Here is a 16,232-nt window from a genome sequence, read left to right as displayed (position 1 = left end):
GCTTAGAAATACAGCAGCTTGATTAAAAACTGCAGAGCAGTAACTTCCAAGGGGAACCATGAAAAACACCGAGGAATGTGAACCTATCTAGATGTATAAAATTTTGAGAAATAAACTCAGATACGGTTAAAAATGCACTATTGGTGTTTGTGCTGGGTCTTGGGTAAATGACATACATCATTTACCCAAGAGATTGGAGAGAGTAGAAAGAGTAATAACTTTGAAGTGAGCAGGCCAGAATCTAAACCTTGGCTCTGCCAGTGAGTACCTTAAGGAAGGTTATTTAACCTCTAGGAGCCTTAGTTTCTCCATCTATAAAGTAGGAGTGTTTATAAAGAGCATCGCTTGGAATAGTCACAGAGGAAACGCTGAGTCAGTCCCTTTGGTGTCTCATCAATACCAAGAGACAGAACTACAAAGGATTTGAAAATCAGAGCTTTCTTTTCCATTTATTTGTATCTAACCTTTACAAGAATGAATGAGACCTAGGAATTCACTGGACTGGGACTCTAGCACCATCTTCTTAGACTCAAGTGCTTTAAAAGAGGGAGGTAGGTTTTGTTTTGGGGTTTTGTCGTTGTGTTATTTTTGTTTTTGTTTTGAGCTCCCAATAGAGTCCAGAATTAATAAATGGAAAACCAGAGGCTTGGGGAGAAATGAAAAGACCTTAACAATGAATGCAGTTCTCTGGATTCCTTTTGTATCCTTATGCTTAACAGCTTCAATTGCTGTGATGAGATATGATGTGAATTACGTGTGGGGAATGAGGTTGAAGCCCACTGAAGCCACAGCTGAGTCAAGTTTAGTTCAGGCATGGCCAGTTTCTAAAGCAAGTATTTATGTGCTTCTCACCTGACAGACAAAGCTATGGGAATAAAAATAAAAAGTTTTTTCTGATTCAAGAACTAAAGGTTCTGAGCTTCATGTCTGGTTGTGATTGTGAAGGAGCTACAGTGTTCAGGGATCACAGTCAATGAGTTCCGGGCCCTTCTTCTCAGGATCTAGCAGAGCCTCCAAGAACCCTTGCAATAGCAAGGCTTCCATGCATTTTCCAGAATTCCCAGAGGATGTCACTCCACATCTTTGCAGATAGTGAGTAAATTTACCTCTAAGATCCTGTGTAGATTTAGAACATTTCCTAAAGAACTTGAGGGTACTGTTCCCGCATCCTCACAACCCACACTCAAAAGGCATCATCAGAGTAGAATCATCCAAAATGAGTAGAACATGGGGCAGTGGTCTGTGCATTTTATGAATGTCATCAATGCCAGCCCTAATGAATAGTTTGCCTGGTGGGATTTAAGATGGGGGTGGACAATGTGTGACATCTGCCTTTTCCATTCACCCACAATCATTATGTTCTTTCTCCCTGGGCCAGGACTGAAATCTTCCCAGTCACCATTAATTGACCAAGTTCACACTCACATTGAATCCTATTTGACAATCCTGGTAGAGGTAGCTTCTGGAGAACAATTAGAAATCAAAGAGGGTGAAGCTGGCAGTTGGGTCAATTAGATAGATGGAGCATTAGGGTCATTGGACCATAAACTACAGCTTTTTAATCCTGGGCTCCACTCAGCTAAGGATTAATGCCAACCTATGTGACACTGGATTTACCATGAAACTTAGCAGTTTTTCCTTTTTTTTTTTTTTTCAACTTATCTTATCCCCTCTTTGTTACAAGAACCATAGTATCCTTAGTTAATAACCTAACTGAAAGTTGCTCAGTTGTCATCTTTGATAATGTCCCTTCTTCCCCCACCCTCCATTCAATTTACCAGCAAGTCTTGGCAAGTCTGTCTCGCGAAGGAGACCAAAGATGGCGGAGTAGATAAACACTGTGTGTGTTTCCTTCGATGAACACATTAAAATTACAACTAAATTACAGAACAATCAACCTTGAAAACCGTCTGAAGCATGGCTGAACAGAAATGTTATAATTAAGGATATAAAGAAGAAGCCACATCAAGACTGGTAGGAAGGATGGAGACACGAAACATACTGGTCCCAAACCTACGTGTGGCCAATGAAAATTAAGAGGGATATCTCAGCCATGCAGGTTTCGCCCTGGAGGAGCAAAGGACCCCAGCCCCACTCCAGGCTCTTGTGCAGGGAAGAGGAGCCTCCACAATATCCGGCTGTGAAAAATAGTGGGGATTCCAACACTTCAGGTGGAATGGAAGGCTGCAGGAAACCTAGATGTCCTTTAAAAGGGCCCGTGCACAGACTCACTCGCTCACAGGCACTTACCTTGGGCTCCGGTGAAGGGACGGTGACTTGGGGAATGTCAGAGGCATACGGGGAGCAGACTGAGGTGTGTGGCTTCGAGGTCAGGGCTAGAGAATAGTCCCAATTTCCCTGTGAGAGATCCTACTACCGTGCAGCAGGCAGGCGGCTGCCATCTTTAATGTGTTGAGCCCTCCCCCTACGCTTACGGCCAAACCTCAATCTAATTGGTCTGGTGAGCTATGGGCTACTCCCTGCTGACTCTCTGGGACCCTGCCTCATCTTACTCCCTCAATGTCAGAGGCACTGTCTCCAAGGCAGCCAACCCTGCTGAATTGCTCTCTTTCTTGAAAAACTATTGGAATCTTCAGGACCCACATGAGCAGCAGCTGAACTCAAGGTGCTCTGAGACTTTTGCTGAGTAGCTCCAGGCTCAGCCCTGGCTCTGAACTACAGTCTATATTAAATCTGTTAACCACAACTCTTTCCACTCTAGTGACTCCCTGAGACCCTGCCTCACCCAACTCATGTACCACATGAGGCTTTATCAGAGGCTGAACCTTAAGGGAGCTGACAGGTGGCAGCAGGACTCGGGGTGTCCTGGCTTTTTGTGGAGCTACCCAGGCCCGGTACTGGCAGCCATACTCAGATCGCAGTGTGGCCTCTCCCACATACCTCCAGGGTTAGTGCAGACACCAAACAACCACAGATCGCTTTGTAGCTTCTACCAGGTAGTCCCCACCCAGTCACAGGCAGTGGGTGACATGGGCCTGCACTGGAGACCCTTCCAAGAGGCCCCTAAACCAACATACTTGAAGGGTGGCATTAGACCACAGCAGAGCAGCACCCAATTAGCCCCACAAGTGGCACACCAAAAGGGTGGTCTCAACAGGCACCAGAGCCCACTGGAGTGAATCCCACTCAGTGGGGTAAGCCCCCCACACAGCAGCCTGTAAGCTGTGAACATGGTGAAACCCCACAGCCAATCATCCTGAGAGTCAATCCCTCCCACTGATTTAGCCAATAGCAATCAAGACTCAACTATAACAGGAGGGTACTCACAGCCCACACAAGGGTCATTCCTGGAGCACCCAGAGCAGGTGACCAGGGAGACTGTGGCAGGGCCCCATAGGTCACCTACTACACAAGGCCACCTGGCCAAGACTGGAAGACATTGCAGATCTACCTCATACATAGAAACAAATAGAGAGGCAGCCAAAATGAAGAAACAAATACATCCCAAATGAAAGAACAGGAGCAAACTCCAGAAATAAACTAAATCAAGGCAAGAAACCTACCAGATACAGAGTTCAAAACAACGGTTATAAAGATGCTCAAGGAACTTAGTGAGAACTTCAACAAAGAGATAGTATACATAAAAAATAACAGAAATCATAAGAAAGAACCAGTCAGAAATGAAGAATACAATCACTGAAATGAAGAATGCACTAGAAGGAATCACCCGCAGACTAGACGAAAGCAGAGGATTGAATCAAAGATTTGGAAGATAAGTCAGCAGAAAACAATCAGAACAGCAAAAAGAAAAAAGAAAAAAAGTGAGGATAGTTTAAAAGATCTCTGGAAAAACATCAAGCATAACAACATTCGCATCATAGGAACACCAGAAGGAGAAGAGGGAAAGCAAGGGATTGAGAACCTATTTGAAGAAAGAGTGACTGAAAACGTTCCTAATCTGGCAAAGGAAATAGAGAAGTCCAGGAAGTGCAGAGAGTCCTAAACAAATGAACCCAAATAGGCCAACACCAAGACACATTATAATTAAATTCCAAAGGTTAATGTACTGTATAGTGAATATAGTCAATAAAGTTGTGATTGCATAGTATGGTGTCAGGTTGTGCTGGACTTATCATGGTGATCACTTCTTTAGGTATATAAATGTTGAATAACTATGGTGTACACCTGAAACTAATATAATATTGCATGTTAGCTATATTTTAATAAAAACCTTTAAAAAGTAAAATAAATTGAAAAAAAATAGTCTGTCTCCAAAATACATCCACCCACTTCTCTCCATCTTCATTGCCACCCTCTTGGTCCAGGCCACCAGCATGTTGCCTGGACTCCTGTAACACCCTCTTCCTTGACAGCTTCTCCACCTCCAGTCTTGGCTTCTTCCAATCCATTCTCTAACCAGCACAACACTGACATTCTTAAAGTGGAAATCAGATCATATCCCTGTCCTTCTTTAAATACTTCCATGCTTTCCATTGCCAAAATAAAACCTAGCCTCCTTACAGTGGTTAGCAAGGCTCTGCCTATCTCGGCAATCTCACCTGCTCCACTGCCCGCTTGCTCTCGCCACTCCGGCCCCACAGTCTCCTCTCAGTTCCTGTCTGCAGAGAGGCCCTAAAAGAGGACCTGAAAGAGGACTGTGTGTAGCCGAAGGCCTTGCACATAGCAGGACGTGTTTTATAGTACTAACATGCTAATGAGGGAGACATGGGAAATAAAGAACAGAAAATTATCTTATTTTATAGCCAACTAATTTGTTTTCCTCCAAGGAAGCTTCAAGAAGACATAATCTAATAGGTTTAGGGCAAGTAGAAATTGTGCTTGGAAGGCTGGCAAAATTTAGGTTGTACATGGAGAGGAGATATATTGGATAGCCATTTTCCCAGTATGCAATGGGGCGCCCTGAGCATCTTCAAGCATTGGTGGTTGCCCTGCAGCAAGGAGAACTTCCTCTTTCTGGTCAAAGGACAAGACCCTTGAGAAATTTAAATAATTCCATTGAAAAGGCTTCTTGGTCAGTATAGCTATTTGCATTTAAAGGAAGTCATTTTTGAAGCAGTCCTTTCAGAATTCTACTTAGAAATTTAAAACATACCCACACATAAATGAGAACACTTTAAATTGAGGTGTAAAACCATATTGAGGTTACTAACTTAATATTGTTTGAGCCATCAAATAAATGTTCCATAGTATTTAGTTCATAACACATTTCAAGTTATATCTGGGTTAGTTTGGGTTAATAGTCCCTTTAATTATTCTAATGAGGTGTACTTGCTGCCAAAGCTATAGTCTTATCCCATTTAGCCTATAATACTACTGTATATTTTTTTATGGGCTCCCTAAAATTGGTGCTAAGGGAGTCAGTTCTGTCCAGGGAAGATGAGAGTTTATCTTTGTGACTCTGAATTCATGTTTTTATTCCGCAAAGATTTCTGAGCACCTACTGTTTTTCAGGGAGAAGCTTTGAGAACAAAACATGAGTAAGACAGAGTTTCCACCTTACAAGAGTGTTTGATCCAGGTAGGGGTGAACAGGTGATTAGCATGCAGAGTGTAACTGCGTGCTACACTCATGTCAGTAAAGGCGTTAAAGCAGTGTGGTATGCTTAAGGCAGGCTTCCAGGAGTGTTGTGCTGCAGCTGAGACACAAGGGAAAGTCAGCATGAGCCAGGCGGAGGAATGGGCGGGCCCAGCAGAGGAAACAGCCTGAGCAAAGAAAGCCATAGAGCGAGCAAGCAGCATCAGCATCCCACATACACTGGCCTCCACTGGGTCATTTCTCTTGACCTTGTGGCCTGAGTCTCCAGGATCCCAGGTTCCTCTTCATCCTTAACTCTGGTAACTGAGGCTTACCTGTGTAATACACCATTTTCATTCTCAGATTTAAGTTTTCGATGGGGAATCTTTAAAAGGCAAAAAAAGTTAGTAATGTACTTTTTATGTTTCTGAGGATAAATTCAAATAATAATGATATGAAGTAAAATCAGCCAATGAAAAGGTAATTCAAAAGAAACTTATTTTAAAAACTGCATCGAATTACTTTAATCTGGGATTTAGGAAATCATTTAGGGCTTGAAAGGACGACTTTAATTTTTTCACTTGTACTTTAGTGCATATTATCAGAATAAGCTTCACAAGGGCAAGAAACTTTGTTTTGTCTCATTGATGTTTCTCAAGTGCCTAGAATAGTGCTTGGCACATAGCAGGCATTCAATAAACATTTGTTAAAAGATAAAATGACTTTAATGTAGAAATTACATTCTACATAAGTTTCCTACATCCTGGACTCTTGACTATCAAGGGTCCATGTTGCTCCAAAGGAGGAGGTAGGGTTCGCTCAGCGTGGGCAGCAGTGGTTCTAACATTGCAAATAAACCAAGGACGACACTGTTAAAAGGCGGGGCCTGTGGGGCCTATAGTTATCTCACCAAGGTAGATGTCTTGTAAATGTCTATACATGGCAGACAAACGTGATTCTTGGTTTATAATCCCAGTTGTTCTGTAAATCCACTTTCTATTCAAAGTCCTATCTTGCAGGACGGGGAGGGGGAAGATTTACCCTCAGTTGTTATTGGGGACACATACACACAGTGTGTCAATGTCACTGGGCCTTCCAAGGGTCAGGCTGGCTACCACTGAGAATCTCATTATTCCAAGGCTGGTCCCTCCCAGCCCATTGGTTCTGCTATTCATGGTTGGCACATGAGAACTATTGTACCAAGGGCCCCAGTATCCTTGGAAATGCCACACAGCCATCCTCTCTGATACCTTCAGGGAGCACGTGGCTTGCCATCCTTTTTTCTTTCCAGTCTCTGTGCTTTTTCTTTCCCTTGAGCACTTATAACCCATAAAGTCAGTGATCTGACCCCCCCCCCCTTTCTGGACCCTCTGCATCCTCACTTCAATGAGCTCAGCTACCTCTGCTTTCCGCCCTGCAGAAAACCTCTGAGGCAAAGAAATACAGGCTGGCTATAGGCATGTGGAGGTGGGACAGAGAGAACATAGGGAGAAAAACAAATTATCTCAATAAATTATTCTGCCCCACGCAGTACTGTATGGCCATTTCAGTCATTCTTTATTCATAAGCCAATTAAGAAAATATCCCTAAGAGAAGCCCCAGGGCTGGGGGCCAAATGCCCAGCTTTGGCAACATTTGCTCACTCTTACCTGACAGTAAACAGAAAGCAAGGAACCTTGGGCACATAGCTCTTTGCTCTGAGCTCACTTTGGCTGGAAGGCAGAGGGACTCTGTTCTTGCCAGCACACATTTAAATCCTGACTGAACTTTTCCTGCTTCTGGGCAAATCTTTCTGGTGCATGAACCCTTCAACCTTCTGTCACTCCGAGGCTTTCTTCCATTCTCACCTCAAATCCCTAGGAAGCGTCTCAGAAACTTCAAAAGTCACTCACTCAGATGCTGCTTTGGTGGTTGGAATATAAATGTTCACGAGTCTTGACATCTTCTATGGGAATCTATAAGCAAGACTTCAAAGAAACAGTGCACCTGCTTTGAGAATTTCCCACATAAGTAATAAATAAAAATAATTGCCTCTTTCTGTATGTCTCTGATCTCATCCAAAGGGATGGGTTGAACAGCCCTGAAAGATTGCCAGGGATTATACCCACAGGCCTTGGCGAGAACTCGTGTGGTCTCTAGGATCATCTAACCTCTTCCAAAAGGCTCATGTGACAATATATGGACACTGTCACTTGGAAATCAGGCTTTATTTGGGAAGGGGATGTAGATGATCATTTTCCTTTTATGAGTACCAAATCAGTTCTTATAACGAAGAAAAAAATGTATCCTTTGCAAAATTAAACAGTGTACCTGCAACTTCTGGGTATGGCAACTTCCCCTATTTTAAAGAGCCTTTTTATCACACATTGTATATAGAATAGAGGATAATGTTGGAGCTAAAAGGAAAAGCTTAGAAATGAGCTGGTGCCCCCCCCACTCCTTCCACCACCACCCCGCCCCCCCATTTAAAGATAAGGAAACACAATGGAAGGATTTTAACTTCTGTCCTACATCCACACATAAGAAAAGGATTGAGAAGAAGAGGAAGCAAGCATTCTGAGTCTGATCCTCAGCTTGCTCATCAAGAAACTGGAATGATAGTATGTACCTACCTCAGATTGCTGCAACCAACGAGGATTAAATGAAATTATACCTGGAAAAAAACATGGCCCAGTTAGTGGCCCATAGTAAGAGCTAAAGCAGTGTCAGCTGCTAAGGAGACAACGGCGGCTCTGGCCAGAGCTGTGGCTTTCTGTCCCAGCTGCACATCAGAATTATCTGAGATGTTTTTCAGAAATACTCAAGCCCAGGCCCAGCCACAGATGTTCTGAGTCAGCTGGTCTGTGGTGGAGTCCAGTTCAGGTACAGCTGGAGAATCAGGTACAGCTGATTCTAAGGGGCAGCCAAGGTCGAACACCACTGGCTCAGGAGGTCCAGGAAGAAGGGCAAACCATGTATCCTTATTACTGGCTAAACACCAGGGAGATGGTAAAGAGAGAGGGAGGGAAGGATGGAGGGAGGAAGAAGCGGAGACAGAAAGAGATTTAAAATACTAAGGTAAGATTGTAAAAGAAATTTGAAAATGACATCTTTTTTCAATACAAAGTGGGTGATTGCTACAAAAGATAAATAATAATGACTAACCCAATGGAAATGAAGCAATTAGTAAGGCTTAATCATAGTCTTATTAAAACAGGGTTCTGGTCTGTCCATATAGTCAGGGAGACCTGTTGCCACAGCTGAAACACAGGAAACACACACTCAGATTAACAAGAGGGCAGTCGTTTAATGCAGAAACCCAGTTAACAGAGAGACAGAGGTTGAACAACAGATAGGACTTCAAACAATACTGCATATTGTCATGGATTCGCTCTTACACGGTTGATCTGTTTTTCTTATGATCTTGATTCCAGTACAAAGACAGAGCAGAGACTTCAATTAAAACAATAAATAAATAAGGCAACAGAAGAAGAATCTTCCTGTGACGAGGAACATCCACAAGCACAAACATTTGGTGCCGACACAACGAGACCCCATTCGGACAAGTGCTGAAGATGCTGCATTAAAATTTAACAAGCATGGTACAATGACAAAAAAAAAAAAAAAAATTATACTTGCTTTGTTAGGAATCCGTTTGCAAATAGAAATGACTCTCGGGTCATTGTTATATACAAACTTTCTGAAATAAATGGCAATCATACAAATTTTTTCCATTGCAATGTCTTCTTTTTTCTAAACCTAGAAATAAATGTTCCATGGCACTGCTTCCCTATTCCTCACAGTCGAAGCATAAATAGTCATTAAAGCACTTGAATCCACAGTAGTCTTGTCCTTAGAAAGGTATGGAGGTTTTGCATGAGTTTTATATCAGTCATCCAGGAAGGGCTGGCAGGCAACAGGTTGGAATGTCAAAGAGCGCTTTGTGCTTGGGATCCTGATGCAAACTCCAGTCTCTTCCCCTCAGGAGTCGTCCGCCCCATGGACGGGCCCCCGAGCAGTGAACTTGAGTGTGGACAGTCATACCGTGGAGTCCCTGCCAGACTTTAGATGTGCAATCTTGGTCCGGCTAATAAACGGATAAGCGATGCAGAGACCTCCAGCTGCCACAATAAAGCCTAAACTGCACCAGGCGCAAAAGATAGACCAGCTGTAGCCATGTTCCACATCACCAGGCAGGCTATAAATTAGCTTCGGGAGCCGGTTCAAATCATAGGAGATGCTGGCAGCGTAAGTGCAGAGGGAAATGGTGCAAAATATTCCTATAAATAACGCAAAAAGACGGAATGATCAGTTACAGTTTTGCCTGCTACAGGGCAAATGCCAGGTCGGCCGTTGTGAAAATCAAATCAACCGATGAGGCAATCACTCCAAATTAATACAGGATCTCAAATTCTTTAATTGACTTGAATTACTTCAACAAACAGGGGCAAAACCTTTATGTGTCAGACCATACGTCAGGTACTGGAGATATAGGAATGAAGAACACGGGAAAATCCTGATAACTTTAATTATTCAGAATGATCTTGCTTGAATGGTATATATATTTAAATTTATATATATTTTTATTATTAAAAACAACTTAATAAAAATTCTAATTATTTTTAAGGGAAAATATCTGCTATAGTCACTCAAAGCTAATAAAATCTTTATTTCCCCTTGATCTATACCTGATTTGACACATTTTTATATTGTTGCAATCATACAAATTCTGCTTTTTAAAATTACCATTTATCATTAATATTTATCATGTTGCCTGTAAATAACATTTTGAATGAATTTTTACAAGCGCTAAATCATTTTTAAGGCACAGAGCCTGGCACATACTAGGACCTCAACAAATCATTGTGAGGTTTTTGTTTGTTTGTTTAATGGGTGAATAAAAGTTTTAAGTAATATAAATTAAATCCAGGAAATTAGAATTAATGTAAAATAGCTGAGTAAGGAGGTCATACATTTCAACCACTCAGAATGAATGACCTAAAGATTTGAGTGACATAAAGAAACTGGACAGACCCAAAATTTTACTTTTTTATACCAACATACGTATGCAATCCTTCCAGAACACTAAAATCAGGATTCTAATTTAAAAAATGAAAAAATGCCCCAAACACCGGATTTTTAGTACTCAACTGATTCGCCAAGGATGTAGATGCTTCTATTCCACCACAATGGACTCTCAAGGATGCTTTTTTCGGATGGGCAGGGGATCAGAACCAGGCTGCTGCTAAGCTGAAGATGGGTAAGAAAAACAGAACCTGGCCCCCAGTGACGTGTCAGAATGTCCAGTTCTGTTCTGAGTCCTACGACATCTCTTCTTCATACTTTGGTTTATCCCTGTGTGCAGTGGGGGTTGCAACTGTTTGCTGGAAAATTACTTTGGTGACCTTAGAGATCTGTGCAGCCTCTCCATAGGAAACAGAGACACAGATTTGGGAACTAAAGAGAGGGGACTAAACGAAATGGATTACCATCATCACCGTTGCTTTTTAATAGAGCTTTGGTGATCAGAAACACTACCAGAAAAACAAACTAAGAGCACGTAGCAATTGGGAGAGAATGAAGATCACGTTAATGCCAAAATTTAAGAGCTGGAGTTCTGCCTCCACTCAAATCAAGTAAGAGCACATCGCCTGAATCCTTTCCCACATGTGCACTTAGAAGGGAAATGTTTTAAATTAAGAGGACACTTGATCGGAGATAATTTGATATTTCCTACTCTTTGCCTAATTCTGTTTTTAAGTTCTAAAGTGATTCTGTTTTTCTAAAAAGGATTAAAATCTTATCTTCCAATTTCTTGCTCCACATTAGAATGGCAAACATATCACTTTGAATTCTCTAAAGAAAGATCATGATGGAAACAATTGTTTTGTAAAGGAGGGAACCAGTCCAAAAAGATGACTCCTCTGCTCTTTTCAAACCTTGTGAAAAGCAAATGTTCTTACATCCACGTGAATGTTTCCACTGGCACCAAAATAAAGACAGTGTTTGTATATAACAAGGTCCTTCTAACGAACGTTGGAAATAGAACAACAAGGCAGTTAGAAAAAAAATTGATCTCTGGAGTATCAACAGGTACAATATAATAGTAGAAAATGGCCTGTTCGCAGAAAAAAAAAACTGCATTCTGCATTTAACTGTCTGCACACAGCTGAATGCCTAAAAGCAAGGCTTTTTACAAGTAACGTGGTTTTAATGACCTCTGAAAGCCTGAGTTCAAACTGAGACTTTTAAGCATCCTTTGATGTCCAAATGCATTGGGCTGAGATGCAGAAAACGCGTATTCTGGTCCCCAGATCTACTACTAATCACTGTGTGACCTTGAAATTACCTAGCCTCGCTGAGCCTTGGTCTCTCCGTCTAGGAAAAAAAAATGGGGGACCTAGTTACTGAAGTCTTGTACTACAGAATTCGATGTCAGAATTCTACGATTCTGTTATTCCAAAACATGGTATAGAGCAAGAACGTTTCCCAAAACTTCTTAGCGAATCTCGTACGTGGTATTATGCCACTAAATAAAAAATTGATGATCTTGGAATTTTTCTTTCTGTATATACTCCTTTTGATTTTATACTAAATGTTGATATTATTAGCATCTCTCCGCTGCCAACTCCATAAGATTGCTTTTGGTGAAATAAAGGTTAGCATAACACCACCAGTTCACACAGAATAGAAAAAGGAATATAAGAAACAATCTAACCTGAGGATTTAACCGGGAGGATGATTTTCTCTGCCCTCACTGGCATGCACGCTTGTGCTTACCTCATGGACATGGAGAATGATGTCACTAATAAAATGTCTTTCTTTGACCAAGTTGCCAGAAAACTAAAACTCCCTAAAGCTAAATCAGGGGCCCACCATGAGCAAAAGTCAGGGACTTCATGGCATGCTTTTTTTTTTTTTTGCTAATGTCACCCTTGGATCCATTTGCCTTGCAAACCTGATTGCTCCTTTGTCTTATTTTTATGACTTATTTGCATTTCTCTTATCATGAAACATATGCATCTCTGTGCCACTTAAGTTCTTTTTGGAATAAGGCATTCATCAAACCTTGGTGAAAACCTGCTTCATTTTCTTCTGCCTTTACTTACTCAGCTGAAAGAGGTGGAGAGGGTAATTAAATATGTACCCAGGATACCCTTCCCCTTTCCCACAAATGTCCCCACAGGCTGCCCTTCACTGGCTTTTTTATCCTCCTTCCAAGATGCTTTTGCAGTCATTCTGAGAGTAAAGAAAGATTAACAAAAGATCATATCTAAGAGTCCCTCCTTTTCAGACCTTCACACCTCTAAGAAAGTTTGCAAATACTTAGCTGCCACAGCTATTATTTGTGGGATGGACAGGATTACAAGCAAATATACTGAGAGGAGACAAATCATTGTTTCCAATATTTCCAAAAAGCTTTTGTAAAAGAGGCCTAACCCACTCAAGACATTTTAAGAAGGGAAAAAAACAAAAACAAACAAAAAACACCTTCAAAGACACCAAGAAAAGGTGTTGGTTAAATGATGAAAACATCTTTGTTGTACCTGGATTATTAGCTCAATTTTGATACTGTGGAATTCCCTTTTAGTTACGTACGTATATCTTACAGTAGTCGTGTATGAGTCTGCTAGGGCTGCCTAACAAAGTACCACAGACAGGGTGGCTGAGACAGCAGAAATTTATTATCTCACAATCCTGGAAGCTAGACGTCTTAGATCAAGGTGTGGGCAGGGTTGCTTTCATCTAAGGCCTCTCTCCTTGGCTTGTAGACGGCTATCTTCTCCCTATGTCATCACATAGTCCTTCCTCTGTAACTGGGTCCAAATTTCCTCTTCTTACAAGGGCACGAGTCATATTGGATTAGGGCCCACCCTAATTACCTCATTTTAATTACCTCTTTAAAGATCTATCTCCAAATACAGTCACATTTTGAGGTGCTAGGGGTTAGAACTTCCACATATAAATTTGGGGGGCACATAATTCAGCCCATAACGTCATGTATGTGTGTGTCTGTGTGTGTCTGTGTGTGTGTCTGTGTGTCTGTGTTTGTGTTCAATGTGTGAAGCATATTTCTACCCCTTTTAGAGGCCTAAGCAAGATTTCATTATTTTAAATGTTAATCAGTTTTTCAAGAATTATTTATCAAGCCTCTACTATGTCCCAGACCCAATTCTGATTATCTTAGAGGTCGCTTAGTTGAATGAGTTCTTGATGGTCACTGCCATATTTGGTTTGAGGTTGATGTGATTAGGACCTCAAGTGTTCTTTCCACTCCACTTTCCAGCACGTATTTCAGGGAAAGGTAGCAGAGATCTGTCAGACTTCCTGTAAGTTCCACTCAGAGTCTAACAGAGCTGAGTACATGAAGTCAACAAAACCTGCGGAACAAAACCAAGTTCTGCAACACACTGAGTTCTTCCAACCTAAGAACCAGTTCATCCCAGATTGACCCATGTAGGTCTTATCCATATAGCAAATGATTTCAAATAATGCTGCATTGTTGTCAGTAGGAATTTAGTTAATGCAAGGTATGGGACGAGGGCATGAAAGATAAGGTACCACCGCTGCATTCAAAAGTTCCAAATCAAATGGTCCTTCCTGAAAATCCATGAGGGGGGAAGTCACCTCTGCCCCATTCTTCCAATGACTTTTCCTTCCCTTCTGCTTCTCCCCTGACCAGCTAGGAGTTACCTGTGGCTACACTGATACTCTTCAGCCCAGATGGTGGCGCCCAGGAAGAGAGGTTCTTGACTCTCAAGCTAGGTCCTGGCTATTGCTGGTAGCACCTTCAAAAGGGTGAATAACAACTCGTTCTGAAAAGCACTGTATGCAGCTATTTTCCTTATAAAATATTAAAAGGTTTTTTTCCAATATTCTTAATTAGAATATGACATTATAGAATTTTAGGGACGGAAGGGATATTTTCAGATCAAAACAGAAGAAAAATTATGCTGCCATTCCAGACCATCAACCTAATTTCCTTCCCTAAAACCTTCCTGGTGCCTGTGGTCGGCTGGTAACATGTAATTAGGGTAACTGGGCCCACTCTTTGGACCATCCTCTTTTGATGTGCTTGAAAGGCTGAAAGAAGTGGAAGTTACTTCACCCTGGTTAGCCTGCTTGATAAATAGCATAACTGCAACGCCCTAAGGCATAAACATTGATTTTTTTTTCACTCCTTCAAATGGTGAGCTGCCCATTATTCTGATCTGTTTGCAATTACAAAAAAGAAAAGAAAAAACTCATGCTACTTTTCACACAGATCACTCAAAAAATCATTCCTAAGTTGTCTTAACTAAATGACTGGGCAGAATAATAGAGATAGGCAAAACTTTACAAAAAATAAACAAATAAAAGACCCACAATCTGCAGTTATGAAATCCAGAAACATCCACTCTTTTTCTGAAAGATTGCAGCATTCTCATTTAAAGGCAAAGCCTGACCTAGTGTGACATAAGGCTATTTATAGTTCTTATTGATCCAGCTAAGTGTGAATATTCATATGTTTTGCTGCAAAAATGTTAATGTATTTGATTTCAGACCCTGCTGAGGGTGGTAAATAATATACGACATATGCACCATGTTACTTTTCTAAACTAAAACTTTAAAATCCTGAATTCTAAAACACACCTGGTCCCAAGGGTTTCAAAGAATGCATTAAGGATCTGTAGTTTTAAGTTATAATCAATGGATAACCTAGATAATTCAATACAGCTACTAACAACAGCAGTCTTTTTTTCTTTTGAAGGCACTGAAGCAAAGCAATGGATACCCTAACGTGGGTGTTAATTGTCCCTGAGCTTTGCTGGGGCAGCCCAGGCTCTGTCTCCTCTTTGTGCTGTCAGGACACTGGATGTAAGGCCCTGCCTCACTGGCTGTGGCCATTCATGGCACAGCCTCTGAAGGGGAATGGATCCAGGGGCAGTGAGGCCCCCACCAAGGGAGGACCATGCTTTATCCAATTTCTGAAACTCCCCGTATAGTAAAAGATAATAAAAACTTTCCAACAGAGACATAAAAATTGTATTTAAAAATGTTTGCTTTGCATAAATTAACCCTTTAAAATATTTATCTTTGTAACAAATTATCATCCTAATTACATGATAATGGCCATCTAATGAAATTAGGTTTAATGTTGATGAAATACTCAGCCACGGTGCCCTGAAAGCAGTGTGTTCTAGTAATGGGCCCTATTTGACAGCTGGAAGAAGAGTGTCTTATTCCCTCCATCCTCTGAGTCCGCCTCTGCGACCATGTGTGTAACCTCAGAGGACAGGAAGTCAAAAGGCTACCTTTGGAGCTCCTGCCCCTGGTCCTTCTGAAGGACCCCTAGAGAGGCCCCAGAAAAAAGCGGGCAGAAAAGAGGACACAACCTGGCTTCCCGATGAGAGCTGACAGTGGACAGTACTGCTGTTCCACTTGTGGGTAACCAAGAACTGTCTGTATGCAATAAGGCAGAAAGAAAGATTGTTTCGAAGTTTCCATTTTAACATCTCAAACTGTCACATCACTGATGTTCTTCATTGCAGGTTTGGCTAATAAGTTCAAGTAGAGAATGAAGGTGCCAATGCACTAGAAGGGGCTAAATTTAGCATCAAAAAATCTGTGGGAGTAACTGTGTCAAGGGCTGCTGAAGGCACCTCGGCTTAATTAAAATCAATACTTTTAACCCTTCTGGCTCTCGTTTCCTGTTACTGCAGCTAATTTATCTCATGCAATGGACTAATGGATTAACGTAGTCATCTCAGTGTTTA

The 16,232-nt window shown here is 41.5% G+C and overlaps 1 protein-coding gene across 1 annotated transcript in view; it reads right to left on the bottom strand.

Annotated features, from left to right (window-relative positions):
- Positions 1-8,762: 8,762 nt before the first annotated feature.
- TMEM178A (transmembrane protein 178A) overlaps positions 8,763-16,232 on the bottom strand; it is a 44,152-nt gene continuing 36,682 nt past the window's right edge. The window contains exon 4 of the mRNA XM_019742645.2: positions 8,763-9,755. Within this exon, the coding sequence (XP_019598204.1) occupies positions 9,514-9,755 (242 nt within the window). The 3' untranslated portion in view covers positions 8,763-9,513. The remainder of the gene's footprint in view (positions 9,756-16,232) is intronic.

Source organism: Rhinolophus sinicus, linkage group LG05 (assembly GCF_036562045.2).
Source record: "Rhinolophus sinicus isolate RSC01 linkage group LG05, ASM3656204v1, whole genome shotgun sequence".
NCBI classification, from domain to species: Eukaryota; Metazoa; Chordata; class Mammalia; order Chiroptera; family Rhinolophidae; genus Rhinolophus; species Rhinolophus sinicus.
Note: the sequence above shows the minus strand (reverse complement) of the source record. Positions and strands in the feature narration are given on the sequence as shown.